Here is a 21,720-nt window from a genome sequence, read left to right as displayed (position 1 = left end):
AGCATTTCCGTTCTCAGATATATAACCGTAGGTTGGAATTATTTATTTATAAATTATATTACTTATTATCGTAATAGATAACGTACAAAAAAATGAAAGAATTCCTAATGGAAAATGACCCGTTTCGATTTCTATCCTTTTCGAGGAGAACGAAGAAATAAAATATCGAAAATCTTTAACCTTTTTATCCAGCAAATGTTAATATATTTTAACGAAATATTCGTCGCGTAACACAATTATTGGGATAATTATTCAAACGAAATTTCCTCACGATGAATTGTAGAAAGCTACAAAACGTACAGATGCAATTTAAAATATGCAAAAATATAATGTGCATTCAAAGTGTAAAAACAAAATATTTGTATCGTTCCTTTCCTTTCAACTCACCAAGTGGAACACACCCAAAGTTCACAAGAGCCGCCCATCGAACGGTCGAAACGAGTCATCGTTCGCGCACTATCCGAACCGGAAACCGGAGGAGAACGATCCTCGAAGGCGGCTGCATAGCGGGAAACCGAGGTTCAGTTCACGGACACGCGACGCATACCGAGTGCAACTTAATTCAAGTGTCACGCGTTCACGTTCGCGAACGAACCGACGACTCTCGTTCTCTTCCTCCTCCGATTAACACTTCTGCTTGCTTTACTCGCGACTTAGAATGTACAAGTGCGACGTTGGAACCGTTACAAGCCTTTTTCGAGACCAGTCCGGCGGTGACGCTCGGCCGCGAACCTTGATCCAAAGTGTGGAAAATCGAAGAATCGGACGAAACGAGCTCTCGTCTGGACCGGTTCGATCCTCCAGTTGCTCTTCGACGACGCTCTGACGCGGATTCACTAACTTTTTCAACGAATAAAACACGATAACCTGAAATCAGTGAAACATCTCAGACGTTCACGAAGCACTTTTGCAGTATTTTTCGAGTATTTTTCGAGTATTACCGAAGTACTTTTGGAGTTTGGCGGATTTGACAGAGGTTTGAGAGTGGAGATCTCTTGCCAGTTTGAAAATTTAACGAGGCAATATGAAGACTATTGGCTGCTTTTTGGTGGTTCTACTGGCTCGACAGGTGATTCAGATATTTTGTCATAAATCTATTGTTTCATTCGTAATTGTTTGATCCACTTTACCAGCTTGATCGTATCAATTTGTATTTTGTAAGGTAGAATATTCAGCGAAATAACGTCTGTTCGAGTTTACTGATAAATGTAAGGAGCCTTTTGATAAGGAATTTTTTATACATTTTTCAAGATCGTTCGTTAGTCACAGTATTTTCTTTCAACGTGTTAGAAGCCATTCGGTCTTTGTTGACAAAACCTTCTTCCATCTGTAACTGTTTTCGAGTTATCTCTTAAGGCGCGTTTTCACCCTCTAACTCTTGCGTTACCGCAACTAAAACTTTTCTCCTATTTTTGTCTGTTTTTCGCGCCTACGTAATTTCATCGCAATCGTCTCACTTACGTATCGCTGACGATCTATTCCAACGATTAATGCGACTGCAAACAATCTATTGAAAAGAAATTCTAATATGAAAAAGAACGTCGATATTTCCCATTACGAAGACAATCAGAGGAAATTGTGAAACAGATTTTATAACAGGTCCTTATTAAATTTTAATTAGATTCTCAAAGGCATGTTCGTTTCAATCGACTGAAGCTTGCAAATTGGCAAAATTAACGTCAAACACGATATTCTCGTTAAATTTTCATTGGCCAGTCCGTAACGCGCTAATCGACCGATTCCGCCATTTCCCAAAAATCTAGCGCTACGATAAGAAGGGTAAACCGAAAGTTACTTGCTCGGAGGCAGATAAAAGGTCGGCTTTTAATTAACCAACTCACGAACAAGTTTCAGCGGAGTTTAAGCCGTTTCTCGTGTCGTTTCGTCGTTTCTCCAGGAATCGTCGCTGACGATTTTCTGAAGCCGGAACTTTTCCCTCGCTCCTCCCTCTTAATTATCCCTCAAAGTAACCGTGAAGTCGTTCATTCCATTCCAGACATAGTTCCCGATATATTTTCACGAATTTCTGCGTTCATTGATAGCCAGATCTTCACAGTGTCAGATACATTTAATTGCTTCTATCGCCGTACTATTGTACTTTATAATCATACCGCGAATATTTCTAGATTTACGGAAAATTTAGAGGTGAAAAAATTGAGAAAAAACGTGATAAAATATGTTCAATGAGATATGTCCGAAGTAGAACACTCGTTACGATATGATAAACCTGCGCGCGAATCTCATTCGACCTTTGCGTCAAGACTTCTGCTTATATTTTTTGACGACACATTTATGATAATTATAACTGCTCCTTTTAGGCTATTTGCGGAGTCCTTAAGAATCCACCAGCCTTCTCGAAGCCGGATTACTCGGATTCCTATCTTCCGGCAGCCATGCAGGTGAGAATCATCGTTAATTATATCAAGTAGCGCTGCTTAATGAAGAAACATTTTCATACGAAACATCTCCGCTAAACAGATATATTGTTATCAGTTTATACATTAATACAAAACTACGTTGTTATAGAATTAAATGTTAGTTAATAATTTATTATATTATATTTGTAGTCATCTCACAGGCTAATTATTAATTTACTATTAATATTTATAAAGAGATATATAAAATATACGTATAATAATACGTGCCAATTGTCAATTCGATATTAATATCAGAAGAATATATTAAAACACGTGTGTAGATCCAACATTTCCACAACTATCAAATCGATCGAATTCTCGTTAAAACGATCCGCTTCTCTAACGCAGGTGATATTTTACGCCGTCGAACAACTGAAACTTCTTCAATCAGAAGAGGCTATGCGGAGTTCCACTTCCACAGAAAGCCCCTCCACTTCACCCATTAGCTTCATAGCTGAAGATCAACAGACTGCTTCTCAAGATCCTTCGACCATATGCAGTATCGCAGTATCCCAATCCTTGGACGAGTCGAAGGACGAGGAGGACGAATCCAAGTCGGAAAACTCGTCGAACGACAAAACAGGAGCATCGGTGATCAAGGAAACTTCGAAGAATAAAACCGAGGATTCGGCAGTCGAGGTAGAGCAAACAATAAACGACAAGATGAAAGAACCAAGTGCAGAAAAGGCACAGAAAGGCGAAACGGGCGAATCAAACGCGCAAGAAACGGAAAAGGACAAAGTGGAGGGGTCGAAGGTCGAAGAAGTGTTCGACGATAAGACGGAAGAATCCAAAACCCAAGAAACGTCGACCGACGAAATGGACGAATCGAAGACGCAAGAAATCGTGACAGACAAAGAGGAAGAATCGAAGACGCAAGAGGCGTCAAAGGACAGGACAGGTGACTCCAAGGTGGACGAATCGTCGAAAGACAGCGCGGAGACTTTGGTAGCGCTGGAGACGTCGAAGCCAGGTGAAATTGACCAGCAATCGATGGAGGATCCCTCGACGCAGCCAGAGTCGCCAGAGGTGAACGAGGAAACGCCAGAAACCAACTACGCGACGCCGGAGACGAATTACGAGGAACCGGAACGTGTGCACGCCGTGCAAGAAACGAATCAAGAAGTCCCCGAGGAGAATCACGAATGGATCTCCTGGTCTCCTACGAGCACGGAAACGAAGCTGGAAACGACGACTGCGTCGAGCGATCCTGATGATTCCACGAGACCCGAATCGATCGTTGCGAACGTCGACAAGAAGAAAGAACCGACTATCGATAGCGTGGTGCAGGACGTCTATCAGATCTTGAAACCTAAACCGTCCAAGTTCGCAGACGCGGATCATTTCGAGGAATCGAAAAGCGTGGATGGGATTCCCGTGGAGAAAATGGAGAACGTGGAAGAGGAGGACGACGAGACAAGGTGAAGCCTTTCGTTGGAAAGTTTATTTGCTTTTTGGCGGAGAAATAGATGACAGGGTTTAAGAAAGGGATTTGCTGAGCGTTTGTTGGGTACAGACATTAGCGGACTGCGGATATTTCTAGAAATTCACATTATATATATATATATATATATACAGATTATACCGAACAATGTACTTTAGCTATTTTCTATATCCTCGTTTAGGTTCTTCATTGTTCTATCTCCGCGAGCTTTTAATACGAGAAAACTAAGTTTAAAGTTTATGAAGTTTAATATTATTACGCGGAGTTGGGAGCTAAAAGAACTGAATATTCGTTGTTGCCCAAGCAGAATTTTCATCGTTGAGAAATGCAGTTAGAAAAGTTAAGAACTAGGGCAACGATATCTTTTATCGCGTGTACCCTATGCATTTTTGAATTTTTTAATTTTTCATAAATGTATACAAATTTGCGGTTTGATTACGAGACAATTTACCGCATTTTAGAAGGTTGGATGTTAAAAATGGTCATTTTTTGGCCTTCCTCGGGGCGAAAAGTTCTCGCAGGATATTTGAAAGCATCTGTCAAGGAGAAGATACGTTATTAGCATTTATGCGGAACGTGAAAGCTGAAAAAAATGAGTGCAAAGATGAAAAAGTGGCAGCGATCAAACTTACCCTACGCTTAAACTTCATCTTCTCAAGATGCTGAACTATTTATGAAATATTTCCTTGAAAATTCTGCCGATTAATCAATTGAAACTTGGAATCGAGCAAATCCAAAGTACCACAAGATTATTGCTGCCCATTGTTCTCACGTAGCAACGATCTGGTGCTACTTCAGAATTACTCGATTTCAAACTGCAATTGATTTATTAGCAGAATCGCCGAGGAATCGTTATGTCGATACAGATGAATAATTCTGTAAGTGGATCAGAATTCGAAGAAAATTAAGATCAAACGTAATACACGGATAAGCTTTAGCGTTGCCACTCTTTCATCTTTCGCACTCATTTTTTTTTCAACTTTCTCATCACATTTCGGCTAAAATAACATTTTTCGTCCCTGAGAGAATTTTTCGTTCGCAAGCAGGTCCAAAAATTGCTATCTTTCAACATCTTCGTTTACAATCTCATCTTATTTTGAAGAAATATTCAGTTTGGTTTATTTAGAAATGATAATAAATAATAAGAAATGGAAGAGATTCTTGGAAAGAGAGGACAGATTTGATACAGAGATGAAGCAGCTTGGTATTTTAAAAATTTACAATTTGGTATGCAGCAGGTATATACAGTTTATAAAATAATAATAATTATAATTATGGTAAACAATAATAATAAACGATGACGGTGCAAAGATTTACTAATAAAATAGAACAATGCAAGAAAGTGCTAGGATGAAACTACAATGAAATAAATGAAATTCGTAATTGGTTTTTAAAAATCGAGATGTAATTGCAGCCTGTGTATTTTTTTTTTATTATACTTCGTTTCGTATTATTAACAGTCATAAGTTCCGAGAAAAATTTGAATACTTCGATATTGGAACAGCATTGATATCTCAGAAACGTCTAGCAAATGTGCTACGTTTATAGATTGAACGGGTGCCCATTCGAGTTTGAAATTTACTTTGGCAAACTTAATGCAGAATAAACATAGTCTAATGCAGCAGCCGTAACAAGGCTGTCACTGCTCGACGTTCGGTTGCTGGGATCAATTCAAATTTCATTGAAAAGTCTGCTTAACTAAATGTAGATACAAGCATGCTTCGAGTACAAATACTCGTTACGAAACTGAAAGGTCTATCCTCGAAAAATTTTATTACGTTACGTCTGACATTTCGACGATAATTCAATCAAATAATTTACCACTTCGTGTCCATATTCGACATTCCAAATGCTATGAGAATTTAAAAACTGACAAAATAATTGAGAAGAAAGAAAAAATATCAATAGCATCTTGCCTCTCTGATAGAAAATTAAAGGAAAATGGAATTTAATGAAACAAATTTGTAACAATGGAAGTATTGTTTAAAAATAATCAAGACATCCGATTTTTTAATAGATCGTCAAAAATCCTATAGTAATTTAAAAACATTCGCGAGAAAAAAGAAATAAAGTATACGAGAGAAACTTAGTTAATCGAAGTAGAAGACTGTGTAAGAAAATTAATTAACAACAATTCAAAGGTGACCCAAGACTAAGGAAAATTTCAATCTCTTGATAAAGAATATATTATAAAACTGACTGAACGCGTTAAAAAATCCAAGTCAATATTGAATTATATTTACCGAATATATTAACTTTCTAATCTTTCCAATTCAACCAATTCCTCGACAGATTCACACGTTTAGGCGAGAAGGTGACGCAAGTGCCAAGGCCAAGCCTAAGCAGTTACCTAAGACGTTCGAAGGTGCCACCGAGCGCGACTCTTCAGCAACTCGCCAACCTGTACGACTCGTTGAGCAAGGATGCCAGGAAGCAGGGATTCGGGAAATACACAGGTTTCTCTGACGACGTTCTCAATACTCTACAAAGTTCCGCGGAGGGTGGTATCGGACCACAACTGAAGAAGATTCTGTCGAAGCTGCTGGAACGAAACGAGTTGACGAGAGAAGACGCAAGAATGAGGACATCGTTGGCTGTTCGAGATCTCGACAACCCTTCCAGCATGCTGAACAAAGACCTAAGACCCTTGTTACCCTTGCGTTATTCCCCATAATGCTCGACATTAACGTTACATGACATTATGACATGTGTCGATAAATGATTAATCGACGGTGAATTTTTACGCAATTACGGGAAACTTAAAGGTGTAAAGATATACAAAATGCATGCATAATACGTAAAAATGCACGAAACTCGCGTAAGATTTATATGAAATGGTGAGTTTAATATGAAATATCGAAAATAGAATAGATGTTAGTGGTTATAATTAGACTGCGGGTTTTTATGCGTTTGTGGGATATTTGAAATGCAAAAAATTGCACAGAATGCATCCGTTATGAGGAAACATATAAAATGTCCAAGGTACACAATAGCACTTTCCATAATTACTTAACGGGGGAAAAAGCGATTTTCTACCGAGGTTCTACGTTTTTAATTACGCTTTCAAAAATATGAATTTCCGTAGTTGTAGTCTAGTTTTAATTAGATCGCGGATTTTCGTGCATTTGTGAACTAAAATGGAAATTAAAAAGGAAATTCAAACCGATGGAAACACACGAACTGCGTGAGATTAAACGTAGAATGAAAAATATTAAATACGATTTATGGGAATTTCAAGGATCCGAAAACGCACAGAATGTACATAATATACAAAAATATACAACATATACAAAATAAAGTACTCGTTATAATATATTTGATGCAAGTATTAAAACAAATCTCCCTTTTAGATCCCATTTTCTTGATAATATTTATGAAGATACTATTTTCGAGTGCAACTAACGTAAGTACAGCAAAGTATCAAATTTTCAAGAGGGCAGTGTACGTTTGCAAGCTAAAAAGGATGCAAAACCGCAAGAATCCGTAGGATGACTCAATAATTCCGAATACAATGAAGTTGATTCACGTCCGATTTTTTGGTAAAGCGTTGTTAAGACGTTGACTCATACGTATCAACTAACGTAACACATACGTACCTATAATCTACATAATATATACATATTAAGTACCCAAATCAAAGCTCGATACAATCCATCAAACGAAGATCAAATCCACATCTATACGTCATGGAACAAATTATTTCTAAACAGTATACATATTATATATATATATAGCATATACTTCTACCAAAGATCTATTATTACCTAGTACTTATCTACATCTACATGTTACCTAGTACTCATCTACATGTGTACCTACCTGAACAACCATAGAATCATGTTTTACTATCCGCTTTCGAATACTACCAAATCAAACCGATCAATACTAAACTGAGATCTTCGCCTGAACGCCAGAGGACTAATTAATGCCAATAACATCCATGTGCAACTTCTACCAACCACCTATTATATCCACCTAAACATCATGGAATCGTGTTTCGTTATCGATCTTTCAGTACTACCAAATCATACTGATCAATATTAAATTCAAATTCACACCTACATACGTATGCGATGAACGTGGATTATTTTCAGATGCTCCTCTGAAAATTATAATATTCTTATTTCTCGGAAAAATATATGTAGAAGTTCGTTTCGTCTAAAGAGCAAAGGTTGCTGCAAAATTTTAAGCGGCAGTATTTATTCTGATTAATTAGGTTCAAGTATATACATTTACTACATACGAGTATATACATTACACTACTATGTATGAAAATAGAATGCAAATCCGATAAAAAAAAAAAAAAAAAGAAAAAAGAAAACGCTTCGTTGGAAAATAAGGGTTCGTGCCAGTACCTTTTATAGCCACTGTATATATACCTGACCTAGTATCTATATGTACTTTTACCTAACCAATATAGCGTCGTATTCTACGATCCATCTATCGACACCATCGAACCCATACCACAGATCCCATGAATTTTTTTGATCCACCTTGACCCGCGGCACGATATTGTTTATTGGTTGAACAATATGAGTTGGCAGAGTCCACGGAGCAGCATTACGTGTGTCGAATAGCGATTTCCATTAGGCAACACCGTGTCAATGGTTTGTCCAGCAGGCAGAGGCGCGGACAGAAAACAATAGCCTCGCTGCTGTGATCGAATTAGACGCGACGAGATGCTACGCCGCTGCATTGCACGCCAGTATAAATGGATTTTGAAATCAATGAGTCCTTCAGTTGTTGCCTTACTTTCGACCAAAGGAATCATCGAAAGGGAACACTTGACCCGGCTTAAGACGATATGAAGACTCTACTTCTTGGATTTTTCCTTCTTTCTGTAAGTAAAATTCACATTTTTATGAATATAATTAAAACAATGGAACCTAGATAGAAAATTAATTTACCCATTGAATATTATAGAGATTACTATACCCTGGATATTTTCTACATTTTTCTTAATTATTCCCTGCGTGTTTCTGCATTTTCAAACTTCCCACAAATGCATCAAAATGCACAGTCTAGTAATTAGCTTTTCTCTTCCTTCTTCTTTCTTTTTTTCTTTTTAATATTTCCTTTGAAAATCGTAGTCTGTCTTGAAAACATTCGACAATTTTATACAGCTTAATTGCATTAGTAACATGTAGATATTTTCCTGGGATTCCACACCTTCTCTCATTGTTACATTCTTAGATCATTCGAGTATTAATAATTAGTAGATTACTAGTATTTATGCATTTATGACAGGTGTAAGTGTGCAAAGATGCATACAAATACGAAATGCAAAGTACAGTTAGAAAATGAAACTTGCGTGAAAGAACGCTACTCTTTCATTATAGTTATTGGATTTAATTAAATGTGACATTCAAAGGATGGAATATTATAAAGCGAGAAGTTCGATTTTCTTTGGATTTTTTTGGAGGAATTTGTGCAAGTTTTGATTCATTGAACAGAATGATAGTTGTAGCTTTGATTTCGACAAGGGATTAATTTCCGAACGTTCGATTAAAGTAATAAAAGTAGCGGAAGAAGTTCAAAGAGAAGAAGAAAAGGAATCTGAGAGGCAAACTGTTTGCAACATTCGCAATCTTCCTGTCGTTTAATCGCGAAACTTCCCTGCTTCCGTCACAACGAACATCTGCGTTCTTATTTTAAAAGTCTGAGTAATCGTGGCAAATTTTATTGAGCAAAGATTTTAAAAAATTGTTAGGTCCTTCGAATAATCCTTTCAAAAAATGTCTCCACCTGATAATTTTCGAGAGTTATCTAATTTTTCAACAAAATTTTTTAAAAAAGTTCTTCCAGGTGAGAAATTCCAATGATTTAATTACATCTCAAATAAGTATTAGGTTGTGCCAAAAGTTTCCTTCGTTTTATACGGAAATGATAGATGCACGACGTTTTTTGCTTTATATTATTTCATTGAATTATGCATGATCCATTTTGTATTGATGGAACAAAAAAATCAACAAGAAACACTCAGCCGTAGTTTCCCAAAAATCAAACGCATTTTACGTGCATCTCTCCTTCTTTTTTTTTACACGAGAGATCATCGGCGTTTCAATTAGACACCCTGTATACAATATGGCCGACAGAAATGGATACATAACCTTGAAGTAACCATAAAGTAAAAAAGTAAAGTCATCGCACATTCTTGTCAAATTTCATGAAACTCGCGTGAAACTAGTGTTTGATAATTACGTCGCATTTAGTATCCGGCTTTCTCTTCAATCTCCTTTGAGATAATCGAACGTGATGCTGCTCGATCTTTGGTACGTACAAGATGTTTCAAAATGGAGATGAAAGTATGTATATAATTGTACATCGACTTTTATCTATCTGATATATTTTATTTTAATTGGGATAAAAAAACAGAATATTCGTACAAATATATTACCACGATGTATAGGGCGTTTCAAAATCCCGACTCTACTATATTTTATTCTACTCCTGATAAAAGTCATAAAGAAAGTAAATTATTAGAATTTTCTAAAAGTATATGGTATGATATATAGGACGTTTCCAAATCTCGATTTTACATTTTTCACCTCAGTAAACTCTTGTACGACAGCTTCCCCGTATGAGATCAGAGCCGGACGGGCATCTGTTGGGTACTACAATTAATTGCCTGTTAGTCAATTCAAAATCATCTTCTTCCATCGTCGTAGTACTCATCTCTGTAGTCGTGTATGTCATTAAATCGAACACAGTGTTGTATATTTTGGCCTGTCCTACTTTAACGCTTTGCTTCAATCTCTCCAAGAGAAAGGGTAACTCTGTTGTCGTCTCTCCCTGAGAGAGATGCATCAGTGCAACGAGCATGAAGACAGCAAGGAAAAAGCGAGAAAATCGCAACATCTTTCTTGTGGTATCTTCTTAGACCTTGAAGTGGAAGTAAATTAACATGAAAAAAAGAAGAAAAGTAAGATGAAAACACTACGGTATTATTTTCACGGTGTTTTTATTTATGTAACAACCTGTATAGTAAGGAGGATCTTAAAGCTTGCTTTACCTTCTCAATTAGGAATCTTCCTTTAGTATGGAGCGTAATTGACTGTCTTTAATGTACAAATTGCCGACCGCTTTTAGTGAAATAACCTGTACACAAGATTTTTGCAATTGATAAGTCGTCTTTTTTTAGAAAAGAATAAAAAATCTTCTTCTATATTAAAAAGCTCGTTAATTTAGACCTGAATTAATTTTTAAAAAAATAACTTACCTGGAAATGTGTCTGTTCAATTTCTGTATACTGAACTCAGTTTCAAATTTTATGTTCACCTCCTCTGAAACAGCCTCTACTGCAACATTAATGCAACGTTGCATAGAATGGAAACATCATATCAGTGAGAAACATCAGTGATCATAACAATCCATAATTATCGTTATTTAACCATTACTAGTTACCTAACAGTCTACAATCATAGATTATTTCCGGTAGATTAACGCGATACGTGCATTTTTACGTTCTCCGAAATGCATGTTAGTGAAAGACAAACGAATTTATTATTCGATCCGATACAATTACACTTCGGGAATTATATCTATTTCTATTTATTGTATGCACTGTATGTGTCCTTAAATTTTTCATGAGAGCATAAAAATCTACAAATTATACATATATACATAAAATATATAAAATCCCAATGTCTCCCCATTTTTTAGAAAACCAACCGACTGATATTACATCGTCCAGAAAATTCGTAGCGAAATTTAAGAAGAAACGAAAAATAGTCTTTTTCTTCAAAAAACTTAATTTTCTCTTGCTTTGAAATTACATCTTTGGAACGTGTATCAACAGCAATTTATGCCGAATAACTAAATGCAACGAATTTTCCAATCAACTCAATAAGAATCACACTATTTAAATAAAAAATTTAAGATTCAAGGTCTGCACCTTATGAAATGGTTTATCGCGTCAAACCAGATCCACGACTCGATCAACACTATTGGTGAATTCCAGATGGTATAAAAAAACTGCGTTGCTGGACAATTATTCGACGATTTATTGGCAGAAAGCGTTTATCTGCCTAACACGTCGACGATAAACACAACAACTGTCCGCTACGACACCCGCGAGACTATAGGATTCACACCTCCTAACTCTTCAGCGTGTGAACTGAAATAAAACAAAGCTTAACAACACATAATACAGCGTTCACGAGCTGTGTAAACCGTGTAAAAGCTACGGTCACTCTGAGAGATTACGATTCGAGAACGATGATTAAAAGATGGTAACCAGTCTCCCAGTTCGTCGAGACGATTCTGATTGGGTCAAGAGTGCACTGCGTTATCTGCAAATGTAAACTTGTATCGTAATAAATTATTTTGTTAGATACGTTTCTGTCCTCGTTTCTCAATCGTACAACGCTTATCGATCACGAATTCTATTTCCTTTTCGTCTCCTGCTTTTTCTCACGTATCAGTTTATTTATTCATACATTGGCTCACGAAATTGCATTGAAAATACGTACACTTACCATATACAAATAGAAAATGTGTGCGAGATGCAAAAATATGTAAAATATCCAAAGTTATAGTATATTATCCATCGTGATATTTAGTACGTAGAATAAATATCTGCTTAGGTTTCATCTTTCCAGATAAGGGATACATTTATATCTCGTATGTTTTAAAATTAGAAACTCAGTGGCGAAATTTCTGAGTTATGATACAAAGTTTGCGATTGCACTTGAGGATGATAAGACACGTAAATCTGGTCAAAAAAATTGCTTTATAATTTTCCATCATCCGCTCTGTATGAAGGCTCGATAAGTATTAGATCGTCGCGGCGAAGAAACGTTAAATTCAATTATGAATGATCCATTTTGTAGTAATAGAACAATAATGGAACAAAATGTATCATGCATAATTCAATGAAGTAATATAAAACGAAAAATGTTGCGCATCTATTATTTCCTTATAAAACGAAAGAAACTTCTGGGACAAGCTAATACTTCAGAAACGTTAACTCTTTGTAGCAAAATTAATGTATCAGTTCTCCAAAAATAAATTAGTCGAGCTAGAAAAATACTTTAATCTTCTACAGAAGAAAGAAAGAGAATTTAAAAGAAAAACATTAATCTCTTCGCCAATATTAATTTATCAAGGTTTCTGTAAGAATAAAAGTAAAAATCTGTATTTCAGCTCTCCACGTTGAGAGTGCAATCGAAGCCACAAATCACGAGACTGTTCCCGATCCCAGAAGAAACGAGCACTCCGAGGCAAGAAACTAACACCGAGGCAAAACCACTGGATAAGTTGCTCGGGAAATTGCGAGCCACGTACAACTTCGTGTTTCGAAAGCCAGAGAACACGAGTAACGTGGAGAAAATTTTGGCCAAGGATACACCGAATCCAGACGTCGAAGCGCTTAAATTAATCTGGTCCAATCGAATGCAAGAGAACTCGAAGGACAAAGAAAATTCAGGAAAGAAGTCTGAATTAAAAGTCACGTATTTAGGATCATCAAACGATGATTGGGTAAACGATATTCGACCTTTGGAAGACTTAGAACCATTGGAACCATTGGAACTGCAGGATGAAGTGGAAAATGACAGAGACCGAGAAGTGGAGATCGTCACACCGAGAACTGCTTTCCAGTTTCCGGTGACGCTCAGTCGTCATCTTGTTGATTGGCTTGGATCACTTTTAGGAATCACCTACGGTGTCTATTCTAAATTGGCTAGAGCTATTTATACCAATAATACGATACGTGTTAATTAATTATAATTAACGATGGCTTATTAATTATAAGGAACATGTATTATACCGCTTGGATGGACTTTCATTTGTATTAAAAGATTATTGAGAAGTAAAAGGAGATGTAGATGATTATCCCAGGAGCTGAAATAATATGCAGACACAGTAGAATTTCATTTATCTGAATCTATTGAGAAAAGAAATTTGGTTCATTGTCACTTTTCAGAGTAAATAGATTCAATTCTAAACCTTCTGTCTTGTGATTGTTATTTAGTAGCTATTCAAGTAAGAATTGACTATTGGAATATTATATATAATTTAAAATATTGTCAATTTATTGTATATAATGTAAAACATGTTAAGGTACATTGTATATAGTATACAATTTATTATATATAATATAAAATTATTACACATATATAATTTATTCTTACATTAATCTTTAACTTAAAGAATTGAAATTAGATTAAACTAAACTTCAATCCCTGCCGAATAGGAATTGAATTACTTGATATAAAAATATCATTCCAATAAATGGAAAGTTCAGATAAATGAAATTCTATCGCAGATAATACAAGTAAACATTTTCTTTACACTTATTTTATTCAAAAATATCTCGGTCTGAAAAATACATGTGTTACTTTTTCTTCATTCATCTTCTTTCTTTTTTCATTTCTTTCTTTTTTTTTTTTTTTTTTTTTTTTTTTTTTTTTTTTTTTTTTTTTTTTTTTTTTAGCAATCATCGTATTACTATACATAACAATAGATCGAAGAGTAACACCCTGCCGCAAACGTATATCTATTTTAAAATACTTCGTTATTGTATCATCTTACGTGCGATGTCCACGAAAAATGGCCACAAACGTGGACATCGAAAACTTACGTACTATTTCATTAACTTTAATGGAAAAATTAGCGCTGTTTTCGTAACCCAGGACAGTGAGTTGTATTGATAGATTTTGGACAGCGCATTATTCCTCTTTTTTAACGAATTATATTATTTATCACTGTATCGTAAGTAAAAATGCATCAGAATTTAGGAGAATATTTGACTATTTACTATCCAGGGCTAAGTAAAACAGGAAGTTGAAAGAAGTTCAGGAGGAAGATACAAAATACTGCTATTCTCACGAACTCTGCTATTCTCTCTTTGGTTCTATTACAACGGAGTATTAGTCTTATGTTTAGCGCCATCCGCAGTTACTCACTCTAATCTCATGTGTACCTAGCAGACATTTCAAAGATGTTAGTCATAATTAAATTGTAATCACATATTCCAAAACCTACAGCATGTGGAAATATTTGAAAGCATGTTCCACCATAGATAGTTTAGTAAATTGTCAAAAAACTAGTAAATGTCACAAAAAAAGAACTAGATCAAAATGTATTTGAAATTTATCTAACAAATAATGAAAAAGATATAGCATTTATAGTTAAACTATTTTATTATATTATTAAAAGACTGTCCCATTATAAAAGTTTTCTTTTTGTCGAAGTTGAAAGACGAATTAAAATTGGTTTCGTAAAACTTCATTCGCTTTAATTTTTCGACAATTTACCGCTTCCATTCAAAAATTATTCTTGAGCAATTTTTTATCATATCCTTTTTATTACATAGTTAAAAGATAATCGAATAAATATAAAAGATCTAGCGTGCAACAAACACGTTTTTTTTTTTTTTTTGGAAATTTGTTCTGTATGAAATGAATGTGGTTAAACTCTTTCATGGATAATGGTGTGAGTTTCAGTAAAAATGAGTCGCGAGTGAGTCAAAATTAATGGGAACTTCTCCGAATCTAAAATAAAAACATAAGAAAAAGTCTATCAAACATTGTTACTTAAACAATAATATATTGCTTTCATTCGAGAGCACTAATCAAGGGATATATATTCTTTGGTACAAGAAAACAAAAAATCTTGAAACATTGAGCAAAGTAATCTTCCTTTCCTCTAAATCACTTCTTAAACTTTTGTAAAAAGTGATACATAATTGCAACATATAAGCTATGTTACTAAAAAAAATTCCTAGAAGATAAAGTTATATTCTTTAAATTAAAAGTAAAAATACTTTCAATTAAAAATTCCTATTGCTTTTGCCTTAAAAAAATCCATCTGTAAAAGGAAAGAATAAAAAATAATCATATGGTAAAGATATTTTTTACTGAAAGGTAGGTAAATATTTATATGTATAAAAAATATCTGTTTGTCCAATTCGTGTATGAGAAAGTGGAGAGAAAAATAAAAGGTGAATTATAGTGATGATGAATGTTTATGTAAAATATATATGCATATGTATATATATATATACTTGTTAAAGATGAACACGGACGAATCAGAGATCAAACAACATATGTACCTACTGAGTCTTCTTCAGGTAAAATTTGTATAGCACTTATATACACAATTATTCTACAAACTTTTATAACCATATTTATTGGCAGTATGTTATTTCCTGCTATTGATACTCGCTTCGAAATTAACGTAACAACAGATTGGCAATTTCGATGCTACTGATTGATAATTATCGTTTAAACGTACTCCATTCTAGGTCATAAACATATACACGAAACTCGACTTCATTAAAAGAAAAAACTAAAAAGAGATTTTCTATTGCAAGTCACAATAAAAAATTGAAGTTCAGTGACCTACGTTCGGCTTTCATGTGTGATCGTAGACTAGAATCAGTAAACAAACTATTTGCTTTAAAACTAATTTAAATAAGACTGTTAGTGTGCTCTTACATAGGTTACTCATTTCTTTTTAAATTAACGTCGTATATTTTTTTATCTAATTTGTTTAAACTTATCATTAGACTCATTCAGGCTTTATGGTAGACTATTTAGACTATTGTTAAGTGTTACTATTTCATGCAAATAGCGGAACTTATTTATGGTTCATAATGTGTCCACTAAAGTGGAAACATAAGGTACTGTTCATAAAAGTAAAAAAAATGAATGAACGTCTCAAGTTCATCCAGTTATCTAATCTAGTTACAGTTCAATGACCCGATCACCGCCGATTTTTATGAAAATTTACAATCTACCACTGATGAATATTCATTTAGTAATTGCACCTCTGTTTCGTAGTGCTACCTTCTCAAAAAATTTTACAATTCAAATTCTAGAATACATTTTCAATTCCTAACATATGCCTAACCAATTTTCTATTTTGTGCTAACTCCGACGCTCCCACGTGAACAGCCTTTATTGCTTTGGACTTAGACGAGCTCATTTACGACTAAGACGGCATTAAGTACCTTGTATTCTGAGGCAGAATCTCGTTCATGTTTACTGCCTGTTGCTGTAGTACGGTCGTTGCTTGCTCCTTAAAGGAGGAGAATGTGTGGATCAGATTTTGATCCTTCTGAAGATTCTGTATATATTGCAGAAAATTAGGCTCTTGCTTCATAAAGTTCCCATCTTTTAAAACAAAGCTCACTTCTTGTTTAGGCGTCGTGGAAACCTCAGTAGCTTTTTCAAAAGACTCCTTTTGCTCCACGAAGAACGAATCCTTCTTCGTTCGGTTCCTCCTAATTCCTAAGTGCGTTTGAGTGTGTTTGTTCAGATGATCCTTCCTAGAGAAGGCTTTCTGACATACTGAACACGAGAAATTCTTATCACCAGAATGAATAACGTAATGCCTCGTTAGATGTTCGTTTCTTTTAAACGCTTTGTGGCACACTGGACACTTAAATGGCCTCTCGTCTGAATGGCCACGCATGTGTTGATCGAGATGCTCCTTCCGTTTCAACATGGCGCCACATTCTTTGCATTGATACTTGCGTTCCTATAAAAAGAAGTTGACACTGGTATACTACATTTATTTTCTGATCAGAAATACTAGAATACTTTAACACATACTTGTATATGAGCTTGTATATGTTGGTCAATTTCTGTTTTATCTGGAAATGCTAAATTACATTCTGGGCAACAGTAAAGTGTCGAGCCATCCAAAGCAACACTGATTTTTATTTCTCCTGTTTTCGCCCGGAATTTCATCTTTTTCTCGGTTTTTGGCGAGTCAGTTTGTATTTGCTGTTCAACCTTAACAGTCTGTACTGCATTTTCAGTTTCCTGTTGATTTTCTACTTGAATATTTAGGTCATTAGGATTTATGGACACTATCAATTGATCTGAATTTATGAAGGTGTTATTTCCATTTTGTGTATTTCTAAATACTGGAACACTAGGAATGTTGAGAATATTATTCTGTGTGTGTTCCACTTTCTCCTCTTCAGTCTTTTCTTTTTTCACCTGCTCTGTTTGGAGTTTAATCAATTGTTGCAATGTTAATGGAAGAGTAGTAGCTTGCAACTTTTGAAAATACTCTGCCATGGCACTTTGTTGCTGAAGTTGGATTTGTGAATCTTGCTGCAACATTAATATTTCATTACATAGAATTATATAAATCTCTCAACAGACATTTTAATTGGCTAAAAGAAAAACTCTGTACCATTGTAGATGTTTGTTTTTCATTTTCAGTCCTTGTATCCAACTCCTGTTTTATAACGTCCGATTGTGAGGTTGATGGCAAGTACACGTTAGGTATAATCCTTACTGGTAAACTATTCGATTGGACACTGAGTATTGTGTTATTTTGATTGTAATTAGGAATGTTAATTGTTTGAATGCCTTGCTTCTCGCAAAGCTGCATCAAAGTATTTGGATCTGGCCATGCTAATATCGGTGCTGCATACTTGTTCGTTGAATTCACCTTTAGAGAAATACATAATTAAGTAAGAAAGCTATAAACGAAGATGAAACAATGATAAATCTTACCAATAAACTTTGTTTTGTTTGATTCAGGCCAGCAGCGGTTTGCTCTGCTTGAGTATTATCACTGCTGGTGAATTTCGATGTGGAAACCGTGCTCGATCGAGACGTTAATTCCGAAAATTGCGGGAGCGCACCGTGGATCGTGTTGTTTCCGGAGAAATCCATTTTACCGCGAATAGACTTGAAAGGTACGCGCGTTTCTAATTAAAACAGGCGAACGTTTATAACCTATAGTATCTCGTCGTGAGCGACGAACCAACAATTCAATTATTACGTTTTTAGTTTCACATTTCGTACATATGGAAACATAAACTAATATTCGGACGAGACATCGACAGAAAACACGAGACGGCTAATTAAATTAGATAATACTTGTCGAACGACGACACATTGTAACGTACGCCGCGTCCTATGCTTCGCTCCAACATGGCTGCATTAAAGCACTATCTCCAAAATTCAATCACATCTCTCGAACAGCTAAAATTAACTCCAAAAAATATATTTAGGACATGTTCTTTATTATATAATGTAAGAAGATTTTCATCCTTCAATATGTGCGATATGTGTGAAATATTAAATAGTTTCTACTTAATTTGAAAGAAATGTGGAAAGAAAAAATGGTATTTATTATCATGGCAAGCCTGGTTGCGTCACTCTGTTTACAGTGGACGCTCGGTAAACTTCAATTGATAAAATAAAAATAAACAATTTGTTTGTGATATCTTGAAGTCAAAACGAGAGCGTACTGTTCATAATTTTGAGAAGTTAAAAATGTAAAGATAGATAATTAATGGTCTGGAGAAGGACTTGAACGTGACCACGAAATTCTAATCATAATACTCGATTCTTCTTAATTTGCTATTGTTTATTAATTCATCTCCGAGAATGTTATAAAAAAATACTTTACCAAATATAAAATGAATCATAAATCCTTCATAGGAAATCCTTGAATATATCGATTAAAAGATCTCCACTTAATTAATAAATAAACATGTAATCATATGGGTGAAAGCTTAAATGAGCGTATAGAAAATTTACGTAAACAAAGCAGGCATTTATTAACTCAAGTAGATAAGAGTTCTAAAAAAGTTAAAGACGCAATTAAGAAATTACATTCTGAAAATTTGTAAGTATTTTGCATATTATATTTTATATGATAATCCGGTTTTAACTTATATAATTTGATTTTCATAATCTGATTTTTCAATGTAGGACATTCAGAGATAATTTTAAAAATCATGTTGGCAAGGCAAATGCATCAAGTGTGTCTTATAAGAAAGACAGCAGATCATGGAAATTGAGAAATGATTCTAGTGGAGTTAGTGAAGTCTTGCGACCAGATTATTTCTGTAATAGCCCTAAACAGACACCTGCATCAATGCCTAATACATCAACAGCAAAGAGGATATTAATATCTTCAAAAAAACACTCTGAAAATCAGCATTGCTTGGGAAACATTCACAGAAAACCTGTCAAAGAGTGTTACTGTAATCCTGAAATTAAAAAAGCACAGCTAAGACCCACAAGGACACAGTATAAACCACGTTCTCCCAATAAAAGATGCAAGAGTCATACCTTTTCTCCTGCTATAACGATAGAAGATACTTGTGAGAAGTCAGCATTATCGTCACCTATTAGTTGTGAAACATTGAGGAGAGTCCAGAAAATAGATTATGCACCTAGATCTCAATTCTTACGCAATGTCAGAAGCAGAATTTCTCTCTTGCAAGCAGGAGGAGGAGACTGTCCAGAGACATGTTACAGATCACCACATTATCATGATCTCATGGCCAAGAAGGATATATATAAAGCTGATTCCATACATCAGTTGAAAGCTCATGATAAGAAATCAGAAACTAGCTATCACTTAGCAAAATCTGTCCCTACAAAATCAGAAACCAGTGAAGAATATTCAGGTTCTGAAGCTGAAGATATAGAGAAATGTAGCACAGGAGTTCAAGTATCTTTGAAGAAACACTCGAAGCCAAAAGTAGTAGTAAAAAGAACTCTTACCTCTAAAACATCTGTACCTGATATAAAAAAGTCTAAATCTAGTTCAAAAGTAGCAACTAAGGGTAAAAAGATAATACCTGGCACAGCATGCCAGTGTTGTCAGAAGGATAAGTTAGAACATTCCAAATCTATACTAGAAAGGGATACTTATATTGATACAGAAAAGTATCAAGACACAGTCTGTACAAACAAACTACCAGATGAAACTAGTAGGAAATACCTCTCTGATAGAGAAATGAGAGAATTGGAGATATTTCGTGAACAAAACTATTTTGACACCCATGGATCCAGCCATACTTTAGCGTCGTCTAAATCTTCTGGTTCTTTAGAGCAGTGTCTACTAAATGACAGACTGTTTCCTGAACCAGCAAGAAGGATACACAAGAAGGACTTAGTCGTAACAATGCCAGCTTGTGCCACGATACAACGAAAACGAATCCACTATTTCCCTAGATACATCGTTCGTCAAGAAAAGGGTAATTGTAACGCAAATAACAAGAAGAAGCGATGTCAGACCTGTCCTCTAACCGGCCATGCCATAGATCTTGGCATCACGAAAATAAGACCTCCCTTGAACAGTTTAGCCCTTAAGTACCAAAAACGATTGCCTTAACTAAAACTAATTTTATTTTTATTAATATTTTAATTAAATAAAGCTCTATATCTCTAAGAGGAGACAAAGTAAATGAAAGTTCTGATAATTAACTCCGGTTTAGTCATTTGCATTTTTTATCATTACTAGGGATTTCTAAAGAATTAGTTTCATTTACTTTGCTCTATTTTTTCAGCTACTATAAATTTTCGAATGTAAAACAATAAAATTCTGTCACATACTTTCATCGGAAACTAGTACAACGGTATGATCACGTTAATGTCCTCGGAAAAGAGTATTTTCAGAATCCATGGCTTTCAGTATGATTCAGTGTTTAGTAATGCGATCGTAGCTGAATGAAACATTAGCCTCGACAAGAGAAGTACAATATAGAATATAGTACATGCATGATGGACTACGTGATCTCGCACAAGAACATAAAATCTCATAAATCAAATCTCTTTTGCGACCATGATGAGTCGGCAATCTTTGACAAATTCAAGTTTGCCAGATGCAAATTTCTACTGAATAAAAGATGCGTAACCATGAAGCATTTATTAATGCGATTAACTAAGATCACTTGACAAACTTTTCAATGAACAAACGATGGAATTATAGAACATTTATCGTCAGATTTTTATTCTACAACTCTACAGCACATATACAATTCTAATAATATTTATTTGTAATATTATTTTACTGTTGTCCACATGCTTTAAAACAGACCAATAAAATTTTATTTATTTAATAATCTACATAAGATACGTATTATTTATTATT

General features: G+C 34.9%; 4 protein-coding genes and 1 long non-coding RNA gene across 7 annotated transcripts; 3 read left to right on the top strand and 2 right to left on the bottom strand.

The window, feature by feature from the left end:
• Nucleotides 1-667: 667 nt before the first annotated feature.
• LOC117232758 (E3 ubiquitin-protein ligase RBBP6) lies at nucleotides 668-7,176 on the top strand. Of its 2 annotated transcripts, none has more exons than XM_033492369.1 (5): nucleotides 668-1,069; nucleotides 2,319-2,399; nucleotides 2,766-3,249; nucleotides 3,289-3,838; nucleotides 6,154-7,176. In XM_033492369.1, exons 1-5 carry the CDS (start codon nucleotides 1,025-1,027, stop codon nucleotides 6,533-6,535), a joined length of 1,542 nt encoding a protein of 513 aa, XP_033348260.1. In that variant the 5' UTR covers nucleotides 668-1,024; the 3' UTR covers nucleotides 6,536-7,176. The 2 variants fall into 2 exon arrangements, with proteins under 2 accessions (XP_033348260.1, XP_033348259.1); XM_033492368.1 differs by having other exon boundaries at nucleotides 669-1,069; nucleotides 2,766-3,242; nucleotides 3,282-3,838.
• Nucleotides 7,177-8,563: 1,387 nt separating this feature from the next.
• LOC117232759 lies at nucleotides 8,564-13,678 on the top strand. Its single transcript, XM_033492370.1, has 2 exons — nucleotides 8,564-8,701; nucleotides 13,006-13,678. Exons 1-2 carry the CDS (start codon nucleotides 8,666-8,668, stop codon nucleotides 13,582-13,584), a joined length of 615 nt encoding a protein of 204 aa, XP_033348261.1. The 5' UTR covers nucleotides 8,564-8,665; the 3' UTR covers nucleotides 13,585-13,678.
• Nucleotides 10,191-12,076, bottom strand: LOC117232760. 2 transcript variants are annotated; one of them, XR_004493183.1, is made up of 4 exons: nucleotides 11,756-12,076; nucleotides 11,081-11,156; nucleotides 10,874-10,959; nucleotides 10,191-10,743 (listed from the first exon to the last, which is right to left on the bottom strand). It is a non-coding gene; the product is annotated as an uncharacterized LOC117232760 (long non-coding RNA). The 2 variants fall into 2 exon arrangements; XR_004493182.1 differs by having other exon boundaries at nucleotides 11,081-11,159; nucleotides 11,756-12,075.
• Nucleotides 13,679-14,138: 460 nt separating the features above from the next.
• On the bottom strand, nucleotides 14,139-18,758 carry LOC117232753 (zinc finger protein with KRAB and SCAN domains 5-like). The gene is made up of 5 exons (XM_033492362.1): nucleotides 18,339-18,758; nucleotides 18,013-18,273; nucleotides 17,421-17,930; nucleotides 16,817-17,346; nucleotides 14,139-15,356 (listed from the first exon to the last, which is right to left on the bottom strand). Exons 1-5 carry the CDS (start codon nucleotides 18,498-18,500, stop codon nucleotides 15,305-15,307), a joined length of 1,515 nt encoding a protein of 504 aa, XP_033348253.1. The 5' UTR covers nucleotides 18,501-18,758; the 3' UTR covers nucleotides 14,139-15,304.
• A 220-nt stretch (nucleotides 18,759-18,978) lies between these two features.
• LOC117232752 lies at nucleotides 18,979-21,700 on the top strand. The gene is made up of 2 exons (XM_033492361.1): nucleotides 18,979-19,461; nucleotides 19,548-21,700. Exons 1-2 carry the CDS (start codon nucleotides 19,337-19,339, stop codon nucleotides 20,959-20,961), a joined length of 1,539 nt encoding a protein of 512 aa, XP_033348252.1. The 5' UTR covers nucleotides 18,979-19,336; the 3' UTR covers nucleotides 20,962-21,700.
• The last annotated feature ends 20 nt before the right edge of the window (nucleotides 21,701-21,720 follow it).

This window comes from Bombus vosnesenskii, unplaced genomic scaffold (assembly GCF_011952255.1).
Source record: "Bombus vosnesenskii isolate JDL3184/JDL3185 unplaced genomic scaffold, Bvos_JDL3184-5_v1.1 scf7180000013293, whole genome shotgun sequence".
Lineage (NCBI taxonomy): Eukaryota > Metazoa > Arthropoda > Insecta > Hymenoptera > Apidae > Bombus > Bombus vosnesenskii.
Note: the sequence above shows the minus strand (reverse complement) of the source record. Positions and strands in the feature narration are given on the sequence as shown.

Bases quoted from the DNA above. Each gene is read 5' to 3' on its own strand.
- LOC117232758 (XM_033492369.1), top strand. From the start codon at position 1,025: ATGAAGACTATTGGCTGCTTTTTGGTGGTTCTACTGGCTCGACAG. The intron at 2,400-2,765 runs GTGAGAATCATC...TCTCTAACGCAG, and splicing joins ATCTTCCGGCAGCCATGCAG to GTGATATTTTACGCCGTCGA. The intron at 3,839-6,153 runs GTGAAGCCTTTC...ATTCCTCGACAG, and splicing joins GAGGAGGACGACGAGACAAG to ATTCACACGTTTAGGCGAGA.
- LOC117232752 (XM_033492361.1), top strand. From the start codon at position 19,337: ATGGGTGAAAGCTTAAATGAGCGTATAGAAAATTTACGTAAACAAAGC. The intron at 19,462-19,547 runs GTAAGTATTTTG...TTTTCAATGTAG, and splicing joins AAATTACATTCTGAAAATTT to GACATTCAGAGATAATTTTA.
- LOC117232753 (XM_033492362.1), bottom strand. From the start codon at position 18,500: ATGGATTTCTCCGGAAACAACACGATCCACGGTGCGCTCCCGCAATTT. The intron at 18,274-18,338 runs GTAAGATTTATC...ATTTCTCTAAAG, and splicing joins AAACAAAACAAAGTTTATTG to GTGAATTCAACGAACAAGTA. The intron at 17,931-18,012 runs GTACAGAGTTTT...TTAATGTTGCAG, and splicing joins AAAAACAAACATCTACAATG to CAAGATTCACAAATCCAACT.
- LOC117232759 (XM_033492370.1), top strand. From the start codon at position 8,666: ATGAAGACTCTACTTCTTGGATTTTTCCTTCTTTCT. The intron at 8,702-13,005 runs GTAAGTAAAATT...TCTGTATTTCAG, and splicing joins TTGGATTTTTCCTTCTTTCT to CTCTCCACGTTGAGAGTGCA.